The 23,642-nt window shown below is 49.9% G+C and overlaps 1 protein-coding gene and 1 long non-coding RNA gene across 8 annotated transcripts in view; one reads left to right on the forward strand and one right to left on the reverse strand.

Moving 5' to 3' along the window:
- Positions 1-7,240: 7,240 nt before the first annotated feature.
- LOC139082768 (uncharacterized) lies at positions 7,241-23,425 on the reverse strand. 6 transcript variants are annotated; one of them, XR_011538984.1, is made up of 7 exons: positions 22,869-22,982; positions 20,460-20,535; positions 19,673-19,917; positions 15,205-15,284; positions 9,726-9,817; positions 8,385-8,700; positions 7,241-7,767 (listed from the first exon to the last, which is right to left on the reverse strand). It is a non-coding gene; the product is annotated as an uncharacterized lncRNA (long non-coding RNA). The 6 variants fall into 6 exon arrangements; XR_011538987.1 differs by having other exon boundaries at positions 19,673-19,789; positions 22,869-22,974; XR_011538982.1 differs by lacking the exon at positions 22,869-22,982 and having other exon boundaries at positions 20,460-20,662.
- The window catches only part of RAMP3 (receptor activity modifying protein 3), a 30,424-nt gene continuing 29,884 nt past the window's right edge, over positions 23,103-23,642 (forward strand). The window contains exon 1 of one of the 2 annotated variants that reach the window (XM_008527726.2): positions 23,103-23,614. In XM_008527726.2, the coding sequence (XP_008525948.2) occupies positions 23,329-23,614 (286 nt within the window). In that variant the 5' untranslated portion in view covers positions 23,103-23,328. The remainder of the gene's footprint in view (positions 23,615-23,642) is intronic. The other variant, XM_070615530.1, reaches the window with a different exon arrangement.

The following is a 23,642-nucleotide window of genomic DNA, read 5'->3' on the forward strand; positions in this document are numbered from 1 at the left end:
TATTTTATGCTAATAACAACTTGACTTCGAATGCATACAGAAACTCTACACTTTTACTGCCCTCCTGCCCCCTGTTTATGGTTTTGATGTCACAATTCACTGCTTTTCATATTGCGTATTCTTTAACAAATGACTCTAGCTATAGTTATTTTTAACATTTTTGTCCTTTAACCTTTACACTAGAGGTAAGGGTTAACACACCACTATATTACACCATTAGAGTGTTCTGAATTTGACTATACACTTACTCTTACCAACGTGTTGTATGTTTTCAGATGTTTTCATGTTACTAATTGGCATCTTTTCATTTCAGCTTAAAGAACTCCTTTTAGCATTTCTTTTGAGGGAGGTCTAGTGGTGGTGAACTCCCCGAGGTTTTGTTTGTCTCAGAATGTCTTTATCTCACCTTCATTTCTGAAGGACAACTTTGCCAGATAAAGTATTCCTATTGGGCAGATTTTTTCATTCAGAACTTTGACTATGTCAGCCTCCTCTCCTGGCCAGTAAGGTTTCTGCTGAGAAATCTACTAAAGGCCTTATAGGGGTTCCTTTGTAAGTGAGAATTTTCTTTCCTCTTGCTGCTTTTAAGATTCTCTCTTTGTCTTTCATCTTTGACGGTCTTATTATACTGTGTCTTGGGGAAGATCTCTGAGTTGAACTTGTTTGGGGACCTATCGGCTTCATGAACTTGGATATCTAAATCTCTCTTCAGATTTGGGACATTCTCAGCCATTGTTTCTTTAGATAAGCTTTCTGCCCCCTTCTCTCTCTCCTCTAGAACTCCAATAATTCACAGATTCTTTCTTTAATGGTATTCTGTAGATCAAATAAGCTTTCTTTTCATTCTTTTTTATTTTTCCTCCTCTGACTGGATAATTTCAAAGTTCCTACATTCTGCTTCACAGATTCTTTCATCTGCTTGATGCCTTTCTGCTGTTGATGCTATCACATTTTTCACTTCATTCGCTGTATTATTTTTGTCTGTGTGTGAGGAAGATTGTCCTGAGCTAACATCTTTCGCCAATCTTCCTCTTTTTGCTTGAGGAAGATTGTCCTGAGCTAACATCTGTTGCCAGTCTTCCTCTATTTTATGTGAGATGTCACTACAGTGTGGCTTGACAAGTGGTGCTAGGTCCACGCCTGGGATCTGAACCTGTGAACCCCAGGCTGCCAAAGTGGAGCATGTGAACTTATCACTATGCCATTGGGCCAGCCCCTCATCCACTGTATTCTTGAGCTCCAGAATGCATTCAGTTACTTTTATGATTTCTATCTCTTTGTTAAACTTCTCACTTTGTTCATATGTTGTTTTCCTGATTTTGTTGGATTGTCTTTTTGTGTAGCTTACAGAGCTTCCTTAAAATTGCTATTTTGAATTTTTGTGGGGTAAATTGCAGATCTCCATGTCTTTGGAGTCTGTTACCAGAAGATTATTGTGATCCTTTGGTGGTGTTATGTTTCCTTGATTTTTCTTGTTCCTTGAAGTCTCGCATTGCTGTCTTTGCATTTGTAGGATCAGTCACCTCCTTTAGTCTTTATTGACTGGTTTTAGGAGAGAAATACCCCCCATCAGCCCTGCCTGGGATTCTGAGACTTTCTCAGACCTTCTATGGGTATGTCTGCTCCATGTTTCTTGCTCCCTCTTGTGGCCGAATTCTTGTATGTCTTCTCTCGATCCTGCAAAGCACCAGGTGAAGTGCTGACAGCCTCCGTTTTGCATTCCCAAAGGCAGAGCTGAATCTCAAATTTGTGGTCTCTCCCAGGCCCACAGATTCAGGCCTACTTTCTGTGTGCACTCACTAGCAGTCTGTAAAAGCTCACCATCTCTGCTGTTGGGAGCGTGTACAGGGAGCTGGCCACGGGGTGTGTGGTGTGTGTGGGTGAGATGTGCAGAGTGCTGGGGGTGCCTATAGGCCAGTTGGGGGAATCCACGTGCAAGTCATCCCCAACAACTTGTGGGTGGGCCTCCCGTTGGAGTCCACGGCGTGGTTAGTAGGATCTACATCCTTTCGATACTGAGCCCTGGCTACTGTTCTCCCAGCTGCTCCCACCCCCTGGCTGTGCAGTACATGACTCAGCACTCCGGATGGGGTGAGGGAGAAATGCACCCTTTTGGCAGCATCCTGCACAGCCGGGGAACCTGGGTGCTCACTCACATGCTCTCACTTACCCCACAGGAGAAATCACAGGTCAAGTCGCTCTCTCTTGCACGGAGCTTGCTGTCTTGGGGGAGAGATGACATCGGTAAAGTCAAACTGTTTCTCTTTCCCTCTCTAGTACATCCAATCTCGGATATTTTTGTTCCAGTGGTGTCTGGAACTTCTCTGTTGGACTCCTGGGCTTCACAAAAGCTCTCTCATCTGTGGATAACCGTCTAAGACAGTGTTCTCCAGGGGTTCTTGGAACACAATCAAGAGGGGCTGGAGCTGGTTTACTGGCCATTGCAGAGTCCATGGCTGGGACCAATGTCTGTTTGCCTATTACCCACCGCACAGGTGGGCATGATTCCTCCCGAGTCTCTTGGTGTTTGGTGATAACCTGTTTGGTGCCATAACCAAAGCCACACTGGGCTGTATCTGAGTCTTCAGGGGTGCAGAGCTCTTTTGGGGTCTGCATCTGGGACCACAGTCAATGAGTCAGAAGCCTGGGTGTGAGCCTGTCTTCTCCAAACGACTGTTCTCGGCCTTGGACTGCACTGGACTTTCACAGTCTCCCACCCGGATCCCACAGCTCCCGCGGAGGCACTGTTGTCCGTGGATGGATGTCAATTGTTGATGTTGAGGAGGGGTTACAAGTGAGGGACGTCTGGTTTGACTACATTTCAAACATCATCCGCCTGTATTCTTTAATGTGGGGTTAATGTTCCTGCCTCCTTTTTCTAATGCTCAGGTAAGCTTTTAAAAAAGAACATGTTCCTCAACATGGCTTTCAGCTGGACACACCTTATCAGAGATTGGGGTGGCTCCTCACCGCCTGTCGTGTTGGATTCATGCTTTAGCTTGCACTAGAAGGCCCCCCATAAGCCAACCTCAGTGATGGGGAGTTTATCACCGCCAGGCAGGGACAGCTGGACACAGCAGCCCTTCAGTCAACTGCTCAATTTGTTTTCAGACTCTCCTTCCTACACACACTTTTGGGGTTTGAGGTTTGAACCTGACAATTCTGTAGGAAACGTGCATATTTATAGGGTTTCCCGTGTGACTGGTTGTTGCTTCTCACTGGAGCCGAATCTTGCACCAGCCCCGGGGGCACGGCTCTGCTCTGATGGATGGCTCACCGCCATCTCTCCCTCCCTCCCGTGCTCAGCAAGTTCTGCTCCCCAGCCGAGCTCCCAGGCTCCTGCACCACGACCAAGCCCTCTATCTTCCTGAAGCCCCCTCTTCTGTAGTTTCTCTTCCTTGTCTGAACTCACACCAGCGAGTTTGTGCTTTATGACGCCCGGCCTCTCACTGCCTTCTGCTTGCTCACGTGTGTAAACCAGGCTCACCAGAAGCTTGAGGGGTGTGGCATGCTGTAGAATGCTGGGCACAATGGGTGCCAAGAGTCTTTGTAAAAACTGAGCAAAACGGAAGAAGGCGAGTAGGGACGAGTGCACTAGAGGGTCAGGGTTGTCTTCTAAGAGGCGCCATGCAGACACTTTATTATCGCTACAGTGGCAGGTTTAGACTCCAACCTCATGGCCCAGAAACATCATTTTGTGAGAAGACAGCAGTAACTTCATTTCTCAAGGAAGGAAGCACACTGGCCAGGACGTAATAAACCCAACAGACCAACGTTGCATCAGAGTAACTGTCATGGGAACAGATATAACACCAGAAGGGTCAGCATAGTTCCCCCTAGACACAGCCCTGTGAGAAACCAAATGGCAATCAGAACTGTGCTTGGGGTGGGAAGCGAGTGTTTAGTCCAAGGTGTAATGGCCTTAGGCTGGCACATTGGGATCTGAGCATGGGCCAGGAACCGGCTTGACCGAGGGGCTGTGGGCTCCACGTTCCCTCTCTTGGCAGACTCGCACAGATGCTGCCAACACTCCTGGGAGCACATCATCATCTTCTTCTTCCTCCCCCCTCTCCTTCTCTTCCTCCTCCTCTTCCTTCTCCTCTTTCTCTTCTTCTTCCTCCTCCTGCTTCTTCCTCCCCTTCCTCCTTCCTTCTCTTCCTTCTTCTCCTCTTCCTCCTTCTCCTTTTCTTCCTCCTCCTGTCTTCCTTCTCCTACTCTCCTCTTCCTCCTTCTCCTCCTTCCTCCTTCTCCCCTTCTTCCTCCTCCTCCTTCCACCCCCTCTTCCTCCTCTTCTTCTAGCTCCCTGGTTGATTGCTTTCCCGTTGATAACCCCCTTCTTTTCCTTCCTTTCTTTAGACGATGCACCTTCACCAGGTTGTGCTCTGGGCTCTGCCCAGCTCTCATCTGTGTGAGCGTGCACCGCGGCTCTGGCTTCATGCATGGTGAGGAACTTGGGGCTGGGCAGGCCACCATGGCCCTTGCTCTGTTGCACCAGCTGGATCTCTCTAGAGTTGCCAGGATCCACACTGCTGTCGCCATTGCACGTGGTTGTGTAGCACCTGCAATGTGCTAGTGGGGCTGAGGAACCGGCTTTTAATTGTACTGCATTTCAAGTGATTTAAATTAAAAAGTGGATAATTCCCTTATTAGAAGACTTTTAAGTATGTTTGTAGCAACTTGGGTATGTGACTCTACTTTTTCAACTGTAAATTTTGTAAAATCAAAAGACAGTTTGAGGAGCTCCATCTGAACTGAGGTGTGCTGTAAGTGTAAAATTTGCACCAAATTTTGAAGAATTAGTACAAAAGAGAATGGAAGATATCTCATTAATGATTTTTAATATTGATTACATGTTGAAATAGTATTTCAAGTATAATGCGTTAAATAAGATGTCTTGCTAAAAATAAAATTTCACCTGTTTGTTTTACGTTTTCCTATTTGGCCACCAGATTTACCACGACCTGTGTCGCCCACACTATAGGTCTAATGGACAGCCCTGCTATGGACGGTGACCCCATTTGGAGTGGGTGCAGAGGAGACAGAGACAAGCGCGGGAGGCTGGCAAGAGTCCTGGCCCTGTGCGTGTGTGTGGGGACACTGGGGACACTGGGCTCCAGTCCTAGCCCTGAAACATTCCTGTGGGACTGCAGGGGAAGCAGAGAACCTGGTGTGGCAAAGCGTCGTTCAGCCAACACGGAATAGCTGCTTTTTGAAGGTAACAGAAACAGAGAAAGACCCTGAAAACAGCCAGTGAAGTGACTGGAAAAGAAGCAATAAAATAAAACATCGAGTATTGACTCCACCTGAGTCTTCCCCAGAGCTCCCCCTACTCATCTCGCACAAGAGACAGGGTCTCGAGGTGGCCAAGCTCCGCTGCCCCCCGGCTCCCCATCCAGCTCCCAGGACACGGCCATGTCCTGGAAGGCCAACGCACCTGGAACCACAGGTGAGAGGGCACACCCTGGGACATCCCTGGCTGGCTGTCCTTCATCTGTCCTTCATTTCCATGACTATAACTGCTCTCCCCATCTGTGTCTGTCCTGACTGCTACATAGGTGACGCTTGAGCCATTTGAGGAGCTGCTGTGGTCACGGGGAACACATGACTGAGAGAATTTTGGGAAAGGCTGTGTGTGGAAGGAAAAGGACCCGGGCAGAGTCCACTCATCTGGACTTGATGCCCGTGCGGCCATGTGGGCTGTGTGGCTGCAGGTAGCAGGAATGTGGGAATGCAGGGCCTCACTTCCACAGGAAGCCAGCCAACCGAACTGTGTGTGTGCTGCCTTCGTGGCTGCAGCATTCTACTCTGGGAATGTACATGATGCTTATTAATTAATGTAACTGCATTTTATCCTAGGAATGTGTACAATGCACGGGACTGTGCAAAGACTGCACTGTGATGACAGTAACGCCTTGTTTGTTATGGGGAAACTCTAAGGTGGGGTTGATGAAAGCCAGTGCTGCACAGAGGAATGCTGTTCAGCCATCAGAGATTGTATCTTTGTTATGGAAGAATTAGTACCATACAAAAAAAAGAAAATTTACCTTTGGGCGTGGGACCGACTGAAAAGGAGAACAGAAAAGAACGTGCACTTCCTTCTTCACTGCGTTGCAGAGAGTGTTCGCCTGGCACACTGACTCTGTCTTCTTTGTTGCAATCATCAAGCGTTACTTTAACTTCAGAAAGGGGTTTTACAATTACTAAGTGGTAGAATGATCGTAACAAATTAATTAAAAAAATTTAGGCATCTTCTCTGTTATATTATTTTATGTGACTCTAATTTAAAAAATTAAAAAGCAGTTTGTGCAGCAAAAAGAGAAATGATGTGTCACACAGAGACGGGGGCAGCCTGCAGCTAGGCAGGAGAGAGGACTGGCATTTGGGTTCTGTCTCTCTGCAGACAGGCTACTCATACCACCTGGCAGTTTCACTAATTTCAGCAAAGACAGTTCTGTTCCAGGGACTCAATGTTCCAGTTCCCAAGCTGGGGGGTGAGGAGTTGGGGCCACAAGACGTGAGAGCAGAGGGCCTGGACCCAGGGAGGGCCCTGAGCCAGACATGGAGGAGTGGAGGAAGAGCTGGATCTTGGTGGGTGAAGTCGGGGGCAGAGCTGGATGGAGACAGAAGGTGCAGAGGCCAGAGGAGCAGACCCGGAGGAGGAGGGCCCCAAGGGCTAAGTGTGGAGGAGCTAGTGGATTCCAAGAAGAAGTCGGTCTTGCTAAGTGCACAGAGTGGGCATGAAGATGCCCTGAGAGAGGAGCAGAGAACACGGAGCTCTCCCCTCCAAGCTCAGCAGGGGGAGGGCGGGCCTGGGCCAACTCTGAATCCTGCCAAGGTTCTGGTGACCTCTGTGGGCATCCCCAGCCCTCATCCTCTTGCCCTCCGTGGTGTGTGGCACTGGGACAGGGTGTGTACCTGGTTGGGAGCACAAACTGAAGCCCCATTTCCCCTCAGTCCTAACTAACTGAGAGAATGACCTAATGGCACCCTCAATGTGACATGACATTGGCATAGGTGAGGAAGAGCCCTGGGGATGGCACTTTGAGGGGAGATGACTGATGTTGTTTGACTGGCCATGATCCCCTTTGGGCAGAATGACGGCTCCTTTTTCTTGGGGGGATTTTGACTTGGGGTTTTGTTGTGTGAATCCTTTGCAGCCAGAGGGCTTATATCCTTGATATTGAACCTGAAGTGACTTCACTCACTCGTTGTGCAGCAAGCCAATCTCTGACACTGGGTGTAGTGGAAGAAAGTAGGAATTTTATTGCAAAGCACTGAGTAAGGGGAATGGGCAGCTAACACTGTAATTTTGAACTTCCAAAAAGCTACAAGCAAGGGTTTTTGTTCGGGGTTTTAGGTAGGGGAGGGGGGCATGTGGCCTTCTGGGCTGAAGTTCTAAGTGTCCTCTGCACAAGTGTGACTGTCTGTTCTACATGTTTCAAGTGGTGGCTTTTTAGTCTTTAGTCTTTGACATCTAAAGTTTGCAATCAGTCATTTTAGCTTCTCAATGTTCCTCCAAGATGCTTAGTCAGGCAGGGGGCTGTCAGCAAGTTCCTCTCTTATCAGTGGTCCTCCTGCTGTTCTGCAAGGCAAGCTCAGAAACTTTGGTTATTTTGTTTCCCATGTTAACCTTGTGGGTACAAGGCACAGTTTCACCCTAATCCAGGGAAATTTTAACTCCTTCATCTTCAGTTTCAATCCCCCTTCTCTTTTGATCATTCGTCAATCTTGGGGAATGGGGATGAAGACCGCTCCAGCTGCTTCCTGCTGTGAAAGGGTGAAGTTCCAGGTCAGAGGAATGAAATTGTTCTACCTTTACTTTAAAAATATTCTTGGGGGGCTGGCCCCGTGGCCAAGTGGTTAAGTTCGCGTGCTCTGCTGCAGGCGCCCCAGTGTTTCGTTGGTTCAAATCCTGTGTGCGGACGTGGCACTGCTCATATAAATCATATGAGACAGCGTCCCACATGCCAAACTAGAAGGACCCACAACTAAGAATATACAACTATGTACTGGGGGGGCTTTGGGGAGAAAAAGGAAAAAAATAAAATCTTTATAAAAAAAATATTCTTGGGTACCAGGCAGAGGAGAGCAAGGTATGTTCTGCGTGACTAATATTTTAGTATTCTGATCAATGGTTTTGGAAGAACACTTAAGTCCACATTTTATAATTACATAGACAACCACACGTTTTAGCAAAATCACAGCCCAAATTTTAGTATCCCCTCCATAATGGATATTAATCCTTGGGGAACTGAGGAGAAGAAGCCTGTAAACCAACCAAGGTTAGGGTCTGGAACCTCAGGTGAAATCCAATGTAGACAAATAGCCGGCTGTCTAATAGCCCAACAAGTAAGGTAAGAATGTGGGGATCATTCATTACTTACTTTTAGGGGACCGTCTTCTGTACAGCAACTTGAGATCCATTAGAGGTTCACTTGTCCATTTGGAGAAGTCAGTGTCTAGAGTATGAAGCCAGCCAAGGTTTGGGTGATCCTGTTGTGATGTTCTTCTATGGCATGGTTCCTGTTTCCTGTGGCATTGCTTGTATGGTCCCATTCAGCAGAGATGAAATTGATGTTCCGGGTGCTTGTGTTTCCAGTATTTTAATAGGATTCAGTCTCCACTATAGAGATGATGCAGAGGAACATCTGAGAGTGTCTGGTTCTTTAATTCGAATTCTCTCTGGGTCTTTTGGATCATCTGTAGAACATAGGAAGGGTCTCCCAAAGTTAGGCTTATATTGTGTAAGCAAGTAACCATATATTTAACAAAAAGCATTTCCAGAGAAACAGAAAGAAAACAAGGTTAATGGTTGGAGCAAATTACAAACCAATTCCAGAGCCCATGGGATGGCCAGTCAAGAAGATTTCTAGATGTCAGGATTGAAGTATCCCCTGCAGTTTGAAATGTCTCTGATGATGTCTGTGGGTACCCAGGGGAACCTTTTGCTTGGCTTATACAGCAACAGGCATGAAGATTTTCTAAACATGGGCTGTCATGGTGTTCTCTCTTAAGTTTACATCAAGTTTTCCAGCTTCAGTTTGCAAATAGAAAGCAAAAATCTCAAACACAATTAACAGAACCAGAATCCAATGTCTCCAAATGTGTATTATAGTTTCTATTGAAACATAATGTTTCTCTCTAAAATCACCCTCATTTTCACCAAAGATAGCCAAATTAAGACTCATTGGTTCACAAAATAAATCTATTTTCAATAAACTTGGCCTAATCATTTACATAAGTGCAGCAATTGATCATCTAGGCTCCTTTAAATCTGCTTTGCTGGAACTTTTCACAGGGAATCTCAGGTTGAACCTTAAGGGACTCTCAAGGACAGGAAAGCCAAGCCAAGGACTTGTCATCAGACTCTGCCTGCAATACCTACAGATTTGGGTGAATTTCTCTCTTTTTGAGGTCTCTGAAATATTCCGAGGTTCTTGCACCTGCCAGGGATGTGACCTTTTCTACTCACCTGGTAAGGTTGCTGGGAACCCTGTCAGCAAGGTACCAGGACAATATTTCCAAGTGGCTTTATTTGTTCTATAAAGACAATCCTTGTTCCTTAAGTTTATGCATGAGTTTACGCATGTTTCTCTCAAATATGACATTCAGTCAAAGCCTGGGTAATATAACCAGTGTTTCCAATTGTGTCCTGATATAAGGAGAACACATTCTTATTAAACTTATGCAAATAACTATATTGCCATGAAAATAAGAATACTCACTCATCAAGAGTTTTCAAATTCTGGAGGGATCAGATAGGGAGAAAAAGGTAAATGCTTCAATTCTGCTTACAAATTGCTATAAGTCATAGTTCCTTAAGAGAAAAGAGAAAAAAAATTTCTTAAATCTGAAAAAAACATTAAAAATCAGCAATATTTCAAACAAAAGTCACAAAAATTATAAACATCCTCATTAATTTATTCAGTCTTATATAATTAATTCTTGATCTTGATCTTCTGTTAGCAGTTTTATGAGGCCATCAGTTTCTCTGTTAGAGTTCTGTAATTTCTTATCCAGCTCAGTTTTATAATCTGAAAGTTTATCAGAAACCTGCATTCTAGACTAAGTGTCGGAGTCCTTTCCATGAGTCTCTTTAAAGATGAAACACATCTGCAAAAACATCAGAATGAAACAACTGTCTGCAAATAACAAAACATTCAAAAATGGCAATTGACAAAGACATTTGACCAATTCTGTGACATCCAGCACTTTGAGATAATAACCAGAATTATGAGTGATAATCAAAACAGATCAGAATTTTTGGAATATTATATAATTTTTTAAAGCACTTATATTAATAACATTTACCCACACAATATAACCTAGGAAGATTTATCATTTATTTAACAATGCTTCCCATGTAATTTAACATGTCAAATAAGTCTACTTAGTTTAATATCTCTCTTTATAGAAAGAGAGAATAAATTCTTTGAGAAGTCCCAGGGCCCATTGGAAATTTTTAAAGTTCCTTTTTAAGTCAAAAGAAAGACTTTACCCAGGATTTGAACCTTGGGAGAGTTTGTAAAAAATATCAAAAGTGGGGGCAGCCTGTGGTGCAGGGGTTAAGTTTGCATGTTCTGATTTGGCGGCCCAGGGTTCTCCAGTTCAGATCCCAGGTGTGGACCTATGCACTGCTTGTCAGGCCATGCTGTGGCAGGTGTCCAACGTATAAGGTAGAGGAAGATGGGCATGGATGTTAGCTCAGGGCCAGGCTTCCTCAGCAAAAAGAGGAGGATTGGCAGTGGATGTTAGCTCAGGGCTAATCTTCCTCAAAAAAAAAAAAAAATCAAAAGGGCTTAAAACACTTGGTCAAATAGGAAACAATGCTTAGTTATCCATTCAATCAAGGTGACAACAGAAGACGTCAAAGGCAAACAGAGAGAGTTTAAACAGTTAACCCCCCCCCCACCTTAATAGAGAGATCTTAGTCTTTTTGAACACAGGCAATTATTTTAACAAAGCATAGACTTTCTGTCCCCTAGGTAGACTTACTCAAAATGAAAAGAAAAACCTGTAGTCTCTTTATCAAGAGAAGACCAAAAGTTCGAAAAGATCGTCCTTTCAGGAGAGAGAAAGCCAAATTCTAATTTTGTGCCAGCTTACCCTGTATATTGGAATTCATTCATTTAATTGAATTCATTTAAATCTCAGCCAACTTGACCATGCACAAAACTCCTCAGGGTTTTGCTTCCACAAACCTGTCACTTTTTACATTCAGAATTTGTCCTATTTTTTCTTTTTTTCTTTCCTAGTACTTTAGGACAGATTTTTCTTTCTTAACAAAACTAACAAAGATATCTCTATTATTTCTACCTTCTTTACTGAAAACATACATTTTACTTTCCTTGTATATAGAAATATGTACTTTCTCATAGAAAATTCCCCAGCATACACAAAACATATTTATCAATAAACCTAAGCATCTTTCAGTTTCTCTGAGATAAGAAACCAAAGGCAGACAAACCTATGCTTAGTAATCAATTTCTAATGTTTTATCTTATGTAGAAATCACCCAGATACTGAAGCAAACTCCAGTGACCTGGAACAAAATTCCCAGAACAGAGGAAAACAAATGAAAGGAAAAATAAGATTTCAGTGAGTTAACAAGGAAACTCAACAAAAGGACATCCATTGCAAACCACAACAGATAGAGCCCAGAGGGCTGCCAGGTGTAATAGAGCTCTGATTACCATTCTTTCTAGCCAGTCCTATTGGAGAGGGTTAGCACAAAGACAAAACCAAAAACTACCAGCTACTTAAAGAGACGTCTTCCCAAATCCTGAACCTAGTTTCTTCCACGGCCAAAAGTAAAAGTGCAGTGGGCCAATGACTTCCGGTCAGCAGCTCGGACAGCTGCAGGACAGCTTCCAAGAGAGGCTCTCTGCCAGAGGCTGGTGTGCCACAGGAGAGATGTCCACTTGGGACGATATCCCATCTGGGTTGCCAAATTTGATAGCAAACCTGAAGTGAGTTTTCTCACCCGTTGTGTAGCAAGCCAATCTCTGACACCCGGTGTAGTGGAAGAAAGTAGGAATTTTATTGCAAAGTGCTGAGCAAAGAGAATGGGCAGCTAAGACTGTAATCCTGAACTCCCTGAAAAGCTACAAGCAAGAGTTTTATTTGGGGTTTTAGGAGGGGCTGAAGATCTAAGAGTGGCCTTAGGAGGCGAAGTTCTAAGAGTCCACTGCACAGGCGTGACTGACTACTCTATGTTGCACATGGTGGCTTTTTAGTCTTTGACATCTAGAGTTTACAATCAGCCATTTTAGCTTCTCAATGTTCCTGCAAGATGCTTAGTCAGGCAGGGGGCTGTCAGCAAGTTCCTCTCTGATCAGTGGTCCTCCTGTTGTTCTGCAAGGCGAGCTCAGAAACTGGTTATTTTGTTTCCCATGTTAACTTTGTGGGTCCAAGGCACAGTTTCACCCTAGTCCTAAGGGAAATTTTAACTCCTTCATGCTCAGTTTCATCCCCTGTTTGGTTTGAAAGTTTTTTCACTTACGATCTGAGCCTCACAAACTTTCGGGGTTTGGTAATCACAGCGTCCAGGTCCCTGACCCTGGCCAGCACCACTGTCCTACTGCCACCCCATCCCCGAGGCTTCCATGTGGTTCAGGGGGACTTGGGGTCTTTGTGGGAAAAGCATGCTGCCGAGTGTTCTTGGGGAAGGACCCTGATGGATGGCAGCTGTCGTCAGGGGCTCAGGTGTGAGTGACATGTGACTAGTGAAGACATGCATGTGAGGACGTGCAGATCCAGCACCACTGCACTGAGTGCCCTTGGGCAGCTCTCGTCTCTCTGAGCCTCAGTTTCTTCACCTGTTCCTGTGTCAGTGGGAACTCCTGGGCCTCATGGGTGGGTTATGAGGTTCAGAATACAGTGGGGAGTCCAGGCAAGAATTCCAACTCTCTTTCTATTTTTGAGTGTCTATTTTTGCACTTTTAAGATACATTCCAATCCAATTTCACTGTTCACTAGATGAAGCTATACTGTGCACTGTTACTCAGAACGTTTGGGATTCAGGAGGAAAACATGAGTATTTGAAGTGGTCAGACATTGAGAACAGCGACGCCCCTTCTGAGAGTGGAATGCAGTGCAACAAGAGGGTCTCTGTGCCTGTTCTAGTAAGTGAATCCCTGGCTTCAGAATGTCTCTCTTACAGTGATAAAGACCAGACGTGAAAGAGGTGACTGTAGGGGTGGAGTAGTCGGGGAAGGCCGAGACAGGCGGTGAGCGCGGCGTCCTCTCTGCTAGTTACCAGGGCGCAGGGAGAACAGTGTGTCTCAGGGGCTATCAGAGCTGTAGCCTGTGAGGACAGACAGCCCCGGGAGGCACCAGGATGTTCTGATACCCGGACCAGGGAGACCGAGGGAGGGAGTGGTCCAGGCACTCCTGCAGGGTGGAGTAGGGCCAAGGACGTGGCTGCTGCTGCCTTGGGTCCCAGGAACACACATGCTCGCTTGGCTGAGAGGCTCCTCAAGGCTGAGAAGCGAGGTTTGGGGAGCCTGCCCTCTCCCTTACCCCCAGGAAACATCAGGGGAACAAGAGTGCCACGGAAAAAGGGGAGCTTGCAGCTTGCTCATGCCTGGTCCTGGATGTGCCACTTGCACCTTATTGTGCATTGCTGAGGCCTGCCCCCAGCACTGTCCCCTGGAACTTCTGCAATAGTGAAGCGTGCTGTCCAGTGTGCAGCCACATGAGCTTATTGAGTACTTGCCTGTGGCTAGTGCAATTGAGGAACTGAATTTGTAATTTCATTTAACTGTAGTTAACTTAATTTAAATAGCCACATACAGCTGGGGGTCTGAGAGCCACATTTCCCAGACTACGTTGCCAGCTGGCTTCCTGTTAGACTCTCTGGTAGGAGGCCAGGGGGCTCCTCTGCAGACCTCCAAGTGCCAACTCCCATGCCGTGGGATGCTGCCCTCCTCAGCACCCCTTCAGGCTCCTGTTCTGATGGCCACCCTCCTTCCACAGAAGCAGCCTCCTCCTGAATCTGTAAGGCAGTTTTCAGAGGAGCCAGAGTGAGAAAGAGCTCTGCGGCTGTCTGGACGGGCTGTGGTGCAAGCTGAGCATCTACTTGGGCCCGGCCCTACAGATCCGATGGTGCTCGATGTGTCTGCGGCGACAGGGATGCTGTACGGAGCCTCTTGCAAGTATTGGTGGGAAAATCACGGCTCAGACTGCTAAAGTTTTGGAATAAACTCTTGTTCTTTCCTGCAGTAACTATTCTTCTTGTGAGAAGCATTGCCTAGCTTGCTACTGGGACCAGGTGGAGACCGAATGCCGAATGATTGACCAAGTGACCCAAGTTTCTCCTCATGAAGTGCATTTTATCTGATTCACCAATCAATGAGGTTGGGTGCATGCACTAGTAGTCTATCATTAAATTAACATGTGTGTGTATATATACTCATGTACATACACACATATACACACACATTTAGACAATACACACATACATATAGACATATACACACACGGACACACACACACCCCTTCAGGCTTGAGCACACCTGAAAGGCACAGGCACAGTGCACGAGCAGTTGGCCCAGACTCTGGTCCCCGCTCCTGCTGCGTTGTCTCCTCTCCCTCATTGCAGGCCCGTGGCCTTGTGGAGGGCTCCTGATCATCAGCTGACTGAGGACCTGGTGTACAAGTGGCACCATTTGAACTTAACAGCGGCACACTACCCCTGCCCCTGGGTTCCCACGCATGTGGGTGGGGGCCTTCTTGTAATGAGCAGAACTTCAAGCAGTGCATTTGCGTTGTCCGCTTTGCCTGTCCCAAGAGATAGCTGCAAATGTGGGTCTGCACGACCCATGGGTGGTGGCTGACAGTTGGGCTGGGAAGTCAGGAACTTGGGAGGAACTGGACTTGTCACATGACTTGTGACAGGAGGGTTGAGGAGGGGGTGTTCGAGGATGATTGTGCAATTACACTCTGAGGGGCATCCCCTCCAGAACCAGGTGGACACAGTGATTCATCGTGTGACATCAGGCATCAGTATCATCAGAATTGAAAAGTCTTACTATCTGACCCATGACCCAGGGCTGTTTACCTCCATGTCTCTCTGACCACTGACGAGGTGACCACATTTTGGGTTTACTGCCCGTTTCGATGCCTCGTCTGTGACTTGCTTCTCTATATTCTAGAGTCCACTTTTCTGTCAGGTTGTTAGTGATCCGTGGACATTCCTCTTACCTTTAGATATGAATCCTGTGTGTCACAAATACTTTCTCTCATCAGGTAGTTTTTCTTTCCACTCTATGGTGTTATTTTTCCTGTGAAAGATGTAAAATTTTATGTGGTCAAAAGTATCTGCTACTTTATGGCTTCTTGCTATAATCCAAACTAACTACCCCAGAATTATAAACACGCTCTTCTATATCTATAGTAATACTCTGATAGATTTTCTATGCTCAGTTCTTTTGGCCCATCTGAAATTCACGTGATGTGAGGTCAGGAGAAACTTCATTATTCTCCCCTAAAGGTAACTGCCCAGCCACGCTTTGCCCTCTGATGTGAAACGCTGCCTGTTGACGGCCATGTTCTTCTGCTCCATCCCCTCTGTGTCTTCGTCCCCTCACACTCTGCTATGGCTTTGCTGTGTGGGGTGCAGTGTGGCGTGAAAGAAGGGTCGGAGCCCATGGGCCGTCTCCTGGAGGCGTCACTGAAGCTCTGCGCAGACTCCCTTTACTCGGTCTTCTAGGTAAAGTCCTGAAGCTCAGATTTTCAGTGACTTGCTCACTTCATGGACTCTCAGCTTGAAGATTCGAGCCAAAACTGCCGGCTCCAAAGCTTGTGCTTTTTCAGGAACACGAGTGAGGGGAGAGGTCATGGACAGGGGTCTGGGCAGTTCAGAAATGGTGTTCCAGGAACAAGTCAGCAATGTGGTCCTCAGCGTCAGAGCATCCAGGGATCTGTCCAGATCATTTCATTTCAGTCTACACTTTCCCTGGGAATCGCATGCTTTCCTTTGGCTTCAGAAATCATCTGGTTGCCAAAGACCTGCAGGCCTGTTTCTCCACCCAACCTGCTTCCAGGGCTCCAGGCCTGGGCATGGATCTGCTGGAGACGTCCCCCCCGGGAGGGCTCAGGGGCCCCCAGTGCAACCTGCTTTCAGTGGAACCCTTCCTGCAGGCTGTACTTTTCCTCTCCCTACTCAGTGAATGCTGCCAGTATCCACCCAGGTGTTTGAGCAGCCATCCTTGACTCTTCTCTCTCTCATGCTCTGCCCAGTCCTTTCTCGAGTTCTGTCAGCATCTTCCCAGAGGGCCCCTCGGAAAGTGCCCGCCCCTGTCAACTCTGCAGAGCAGGCCTACTTGCCATCACACAAAACCAACGTGCCCTGTGCTGGCCTCAGGGCTTCATCTCCTTTGGCCCAGCCCACAGCCTCTCTGGCTTGCTGCATTTTCCCATGGCCTTCCTCACGCTCTTTCTATCCATGTGACCTCTCTCCCCATCCCCTGCACTGCCCCCCGACCTCGTCCTTGCCCAAAGCTCGCCCCACTTCCCCGGGCCTCCCCAGAAACTTCTTGTGTGGATTCCACACCTATTCTTGGTGTCAGGGCCTGCTCTGGGGAGCCCAGATCAAGACAGGGGCCATACTAGTTGTATCGGTTTTAGGGTGTGTTAGTTTTCTCCAGCCACCATAACATTTTACCACAAATGCAGCAGGAAAACCATGAACTTATCACTGTCGAGTCCCACTCCACTGGAGGGCCCCTCGGCTCCCCAGGCTGAAATCAGGCATCTGTTTCCTTGCTTGTTCGCATCGTTGACAGAACTCTCTTCCTTGCAGTTGTAGGACAGAGGTCCCCCTTTCCTGGCTGGCTGTCAGCTTCTGAGGCTGCCCCCCTTCCTTGGCTCGAGGCCCCACCTCCATCTTCAAAGTTGGCAATGGCAGTCGAGTCCCTCTTGTGCCTCCTCGTGTCTTCTCCTCCCTCTGTCTGATCTCCCTGACCCAGCGGGAAGGGTTCTCTGATTTGAGGGACTCACGTGACAGTTGGTCCTGCCCAGACAACCTTGGGTGATCTCCCCATCTCAAGGTCTGGGCCTTAGTCACGTCTGCAAAGTCCCTTCTGGCACGTAAGGCGACATTTTCCCAGGTCTTGGGGATCAGGGTGACGACATCTTTGGGGGCCATTATCTGCTAACCACACTGGTCTTCCCCTTTCTCTCTCTCTTTAAAGTCTAGTTTCACCTTCTCAGGGATTCATCACATAAAATGCACTGGCAGAGAGCGCGGAGTGCTGCGGGCTCCTGGGCAAATGCCTCTGCAGCCCTCCTCCCTAAGCCCTGGAGCAGAGTCAGGCATCTGGGGACTCTGTGGCCACCAGAGAACCTGTTCTTTCTTTGAAAGGTCACGTGGGAGGGAGTGTCCTGCCTCCCCCTTCTGTCCCCACTGGACTGTCTAACGAGTGCTACATCCTCTTACAGGAGATGGAAAGGGGTCCCAAAAAACATCCCTTCAGCTCGCACTGTGCTCCCCAGGTTCTAAAATGCCTTTGTTCCTCCAGCCCTGGGAGAGGCAGGGCAGCTGCTTTCATTGTCACATTTCCCTTTGCGCTTGAGAGGATGGAAGGAGTGAAGAGCTGTGCCCCAAACTGGCCCCTGACACCAGCTCCCACTCTTCGTACAAGTCACCTGCAGGAGCAGGGCAGAGGCGGGAGCTGGGTCAGTGGGCTTATGCTCAGGCTGCGTGGAAGGAGGGCAAGTCAAGGTCTGGGAAATAGCAGTGTTCACTGTACCCACCTGAGGCCCAAAGAATTCTGCCTGACACACACATGTGCACACTCACACTTTACACACCACACTCACAGGTATACTCACAGCATATGCATATCACGCGAATTCACACACTGTGCGCACACACTGTGTGCACACACTCATGTACATAGACATGCATATATACCCTTCCACACACACGCACACACAGATACAGGCACACAACACACGCATGTGAATGTACACAAAAACTCTCACAATACACATTTTACACAAAACCCACCACATGCCACATACAGCACTAATGGGAAAACAGGAGGAAGCAGAAAGGAACTTAAATTAAAAATCACCCAGATCCCTCCAGATCCAGAAATGACTATGGCTAACATATTGGTATATTTTCCTCAAAACATTTTCTGATAGATTTTACAAAAATTAAAGCAAATGAAAGTAAACTGCTTTGAGTACTTAAAAAGGAAGTGGATGATGATGAATAGATAAATAAAATGTGGTCTAAATATACAGAGGAATATTATTCAGCCTGAAAAAGGAGCAAATTCTGACACACACTACAACACGGATGAACCCTGAGGACATGATGCTCAGCAGAATGAGCCTGTCACCAAAGGACAAATACTGTGTGACTCCACTTATATGAGGTCCCAGAGTAGTCAGATTCATAGAGACCGAAAGTAGAATGGGGGGTACCAGGGGCTGGGGGAGGGGCTGGGGAGTTAGTGTGTAATCGGGACACAGTTTTGGTTTGGGAGGATGAGAAAGTTCTGGAGACGGACGGGGGTAATGGTTGCAAAGCAATGTGAATGTGCTTAATGCCACTGAATTGGACACCGGAAAGTGGTTAAGATGGTACATTTTGTGTTATGTGTATTTTACAATAATAATAATAATAATAATAATAATAATAAGGACACAGAGAGTTGAGTCCTGAGCCCTGGTGTGGCCGGAAACAGCTGAGGGTCAGAGCCCCTCTCCCGGGCCCTGGGGGATGTCCCTGTCCCGCCTTTGGAGATAGACTCTCTGCCATGTTCCCATGCAGGTGTCACGGGTCCGCACTTCCCAGGAGGATGGACACACAGTGGTTTACAGTCTGTCGGCAGGGGGAGCCAAAATCCCAGGCACCTGCCCCGCTCCTGAGCCTCCTAAGGCTTTGCGGGGTGGGGGTGGGGGGGGACCTCCAAACCAGTCGGCTGCCCAACCTTAGCCCCTCCCATGCGGGCTCCCCAACACGACACCGGTAGGGGCCCAGATGCCACCGGTATTTCTCCAACCCCATTTCTCTGCTCCATGGAGATGAGGCTGGTAGATGACGTCCTGTGCTCACAAGCCTGTCCCTTAGAAAATAGGCTCCTTTAGTGTTGAGAAAACTTTTTCTGAAAACTCTTTAAAAGTAAGTAAAATTGCTGAATAAATATCATGATAATAGTGTGTCACTCAGGGCTGAGTCAGGAGTTTGGTATAGAGAACCAGCCACCGAGACGGGACCGCCTACGAAGAGCCCGACTTCACGGCAGGGGCACCCAGGCAGCAGACTCCCACAGGAGGAGGACCTGTGGGGCCAGGCGCTAACAGGAGCATCAGTTATCAATGCAGCCATACGGGGGTGGGAACTGAGCATGCCCGTGTCACAGGTGCCGGGGTAGCTGCCACTCCTCTCTGGGGTCTCAGACCATGGGGTCTGGCAGCACAGAGGGTGCAGAGCAGCCCCTGTGGGCTCCAGCATTGGTCCCTGCCCCCTCCTCTTGGGCGTGGGGTCTGTCCCCCTCCTCCCTCCCGTGATGCCCTCCGAGCTAGTCTCTGGGTGGCACCTGGCTGTCAGGCCACTCACAGGGGAGCAAGACTACTTGGGCTCACCCTCGAGGGCTTGGCTTACTCTGTGGGGACTGGGCCCACCCAGGAGCCACGGGAGAGGCAGTGGTCTTACCTGAGGGTCTCGTGCTCACTTGATGCCTGTGTTTCTTGGAGTACCTGGCATGGGGTCCCAGGAGCTGAAGAGGCCCCTCCTCAATGAGCATATCTGCTCATTCTCCCACCAGGCAGACTGTGGCCCAGGCAGGGGTGAGGAGGGGATAGAGAGGATTCTCAGGGAGCTGCCAGCAGGCCCACTGGAGAAGGTAGTGTCTGACCTCACTTTCCTGACATGGAAGCCGCTTGCTCAGGGTGGTGGGGCTGCGAGGAAGAGCCAGACGAGACCACTGGGCATGATGACTGCTCCGGGCCTGCTGGCCGTCTGGGTCCTCTCCATCTCCACCTCCACCATCTCCACCTACATCATTTCTACCTCCACCGCCACCTCCATCATCTCCAGGTCCATCTACATTGTCTCCACCGCCACCTCCATCCCCACCTCTATCACCACCAACTCCTTCATTTCTACCTCCAGCTCCATCATCTCCACCTATACCATCTCCATCTCCAACATATCCTCCTCCATCTCCATCATCTCCACTTCCACTCCACCTCCGTCACCTCCACCCCCACCCCCACCTCTTTCACCTCTACCCCCATCTCCATAACCTCCACCTCCATCACTTCCACCCCACCTCAATCATCTCCACCTCCATCACCTCCACTCCCCCACCTCCACCTCCATCACTTCCCTCCCCCAACCTCCACCTCCATCACCTCCATCACCCCACCCCACCTCCACTTCCATCCTCCTGTGCCTGGGAATCTCAGCAAGGAGCGGCTCCCTAGGCCTCGGTCCTCACCTCTGACATGGGAGTGAGGCAGGGCAGTTATTCTCTCTAGCTTCAGATGGAAAATGTGAGGCTCCTTGAAGGTTTTCTGCTAGGAAGATAGCGGAGCTTGGCTGGAGCTAAGTCTCTGTGTCTTCCACAATCCCCTGCTCTGAAATCTGGATCAGAGCTGCTGATCTGGGCCTGCCATGCGCAGAGGGAGCCGGGCCTGGGGGGAGGGTCTAACGGAGAAGTAGACACCAGGATGTGGACCAGATTTGTGTAAGCCTCCTGGAGGAGGGGTGGGTGTGCTGTTTCCAGGGAAAATCTTGGGAGCTTGGAGTGGGTTTCTATAAAACCTCATTGCATCTATTCTCAAGGGTGTGTGGGCTGAAAGGAGGGCAACTGGGGAGGCAAAAACTCACCCAGGCATGACATTCTCCTCCTTGGGGGCTGGGCTGCATTGGGGGTTAGACTCCTGGGTGGGGCGGTGGGCATCAGGGAGCAGAGGAGGACTGACTGGGAGACACATGCATGGGTTCCGGGATCTGAGAGTCTACTGTTGGATTCCATGCTTGGCAATGGCAGGGCTGGGACTCAGGGATGCCACTTTCCAGAGCTGAGACAGGCAGGAGCCAGAGCAACGCCCTTCTGCAGATGCCCACTGACTGCCTGGGCTGAGTCCTGTGGGATGGGGCCATAGTGACCGGCTCAGGTAGTGGAGAGGAGAGGCACCAGGCAAGGAGGAGGGGTGAACAGTGGTGGGCATTCCCAATGAGTGGGCTGGAGGGGAGCCTGAGGGGTCTGCAGCTCTGCAGAAATGACACCTGACGACCTGCTGTGGAAGAGTGGGAGGACAGAGGTGGAGGGTGAGGCCGAAGAGGAGACCTGGAGGACAAGCCAGGGCCTGGGCAGATGCGAGATGCTCTCTTTGGGGAGGAGATGACCCTGGGGACGGGTGACTCATTTCCTGAGAGTGAAGCTCGTGAGCTCAGGGAAGGAGCTGGATGTCACAGCAGCTGGTATCTTGAGTCTATCCTGTCTTGTCTGTCCTGAGGCCCAAGGGCTGCAGCTGGCCTCTGACACCTCCCTGGGACACAGAGTCAGCTTGGCCCCAGGAGCGGGCTCTCTTGTGGAGGGAGGGGCATCTGTCCTTGGAGGGATCCAGGCTACAGCCTCCCTGATTGCGGATTCCTCACACATCATCCTTGGGCAGCCCCAAGTAATCAGTCATGAGCACAGACCCTAACCCGTACGCCCAGGGTGTCCCCTTGCCCAGCCCCACCCTCTCACCTTCCTCTCTCAAGCCCATCCTTCTGCCAGGCCTGGATGGCCCTTCTGGTCTGCCTGGGAAGGTCATACCCATGTACTCAGACCCAGTGGCTTACACAGCAAACATGTGTCCTTTCTCACTATCCTGGGGTTGACTGGTTCTGCTGGGAGGCTGTCCTACTCGAGGCAGGCCCAGGTGCCCAGGTACCAACTCATTCGGGACCTCAGAGCTGCTGGGACCTCGATGTGAGCTCTCATCACAGGGCTGCCCACATGGCTGCTCCTCATCCAGGAAGAAGCACCCTGAACCAACATGGAGCAAGAGCTGCCAATCTCTTAAGTCTCAGCCTTGGAGTTCCCAGAACGTCCCTTCTGCCGTGATCCAGAGGCCACAGTGACCACTAATGCCAGCCTAGATCCGAGGGTGGGGGTCGGCGAAGGGTCCCTGATGACCCTCGACCTGCCCTGCTTCCCCTAGGCTGGATCTCCCCAAGCTGGCTTCTCCCTGATGCCTGCTCTGTCTCCCCAGCTGGAACGCCACCCTCAGCCTGCTGTGACGGGCCCCAACTCTGGCCCTGCCTCTGGCTCTGAGATACTGTGGTAGCTCCCTGCAGACAGGCCAAAGGCAGTGCTGGTTCTCATTTGTCCCTTGGTCAGGGTCTCGGGGGCTGGTGAGGAGTGGGCCCCCCTTCCCCGGCACTCAGCACCAGCCAGGCCAGCAGGCCTTGCTCTGAAGGGCTCCAGGCCATTGGGGCAGAGCTGGGATGAGCCCCCTCAGAGGAATGTCAGCTCTGGTACCTGCGCATTCTACAGAGTGCGTGGGAGCAGTGGTGGGCTCCCAGCAAGGGGGCACAGCTCTACTCAGGGGGCCTGGGGTGCCCAGTGGCGCCAGGACAGAGTGAGGGGGAGGCAGAAGGGTGGGAGCAGTGGGGTGGGCTAGGGTCTGTGCTAGGGGCCCGAGGGTGATAGAGACGACCAAACTGGCCAAGTGACCCACGGTTGGAGAAACCTGAGTCCCTCTCTAAACCCCTCGGGGTACCCGGTCTTTCTCCTGGCCCTCATTTTGTCCCTTAAGGCATCCCAGAGGGCACAGGGCAGGGATCAGGTCTTGAGGACTATTGTGTGTGTGTGTGTGTGTGTGTGTGTGTGAAGTATCTACCCAGTACCTACCTTGGTCCAGAAGGGTGTAAATGTTCCACTCACAAGGAAGCTCCCAGGAAGGTGTCCTGGGGGCCTGGGTCCACTAAGGACTGGGGATAAGCTGCTCTTCACTCTGGCAGCCCCTCCCTGCCCTGCACACAGACAGCACTCCCCCATCCCCCCCCACCCCCCGCCCCGCCCGCGGCCAGCCCTCTCTCCAGGCAGGCTGTCCGCCTCGGCACACCCCCTCCCTTCCCCAGTCTCTCACTCAGGCACGGAGCTGACGAAGCTGCACAGCATTCTCCTTCCAGACACTTTCCCGTCCCTCGGGGGCCCGCTCCCTAAGCGCCTCTGCTCAAAGGTCCCCTCGTTGCCGCAACCCCGTCCACTCCCTGCCAGGCCGCCCCCCACTCTCACCCCACCGTCCCCCAGCCCGCACCTCGCCTGCCCAGCCGCGCTCGCCGCGGGCCGCACCCCCGCAGCGGGAGGGATGGCTCATCTGAGCGAGAGCATCCTGCCGGGGAGGGCGCGCCCTGGGGAGGAGTGCGAGAGGCGCGTCCTCAGGGGGAGCCTGTCCTGGGCGAGGGAGCGTAGTGGGGGCGCGTCCTGGGGGCGGGCTCTCCGTGGCCCCAACCCCGTCTGGGCCCCGCCTCCGGGCGCCCCCAGCGTGCCCAGCCCGGACCCAGCCGAACCGCGCCGCAGCCGACCAGCCATGGAGACGCGAGTAGTGCTTTGGCGCCCTCAACTTCTCTCGCTGCTGCTGGTGCTGCTCTGCGGTAAGGGGACCCGGGGTCCCGCACCGGG

The sequence above is a fragment of the Equus przewalskii genome, chromosome 4 (assembly GCF_037783145.1).
Source record: "Equus przewalskii isolate Varuska chromosome 4, EquPr2, whole genome shotgun sequence".
Taxonomy (NCBI): domain Eukaryota; kingdom Metazoa; phylum Chordata; class Mammalia; order Perissodactyla; family Equidae; genus Equus; species Equus przewalskii.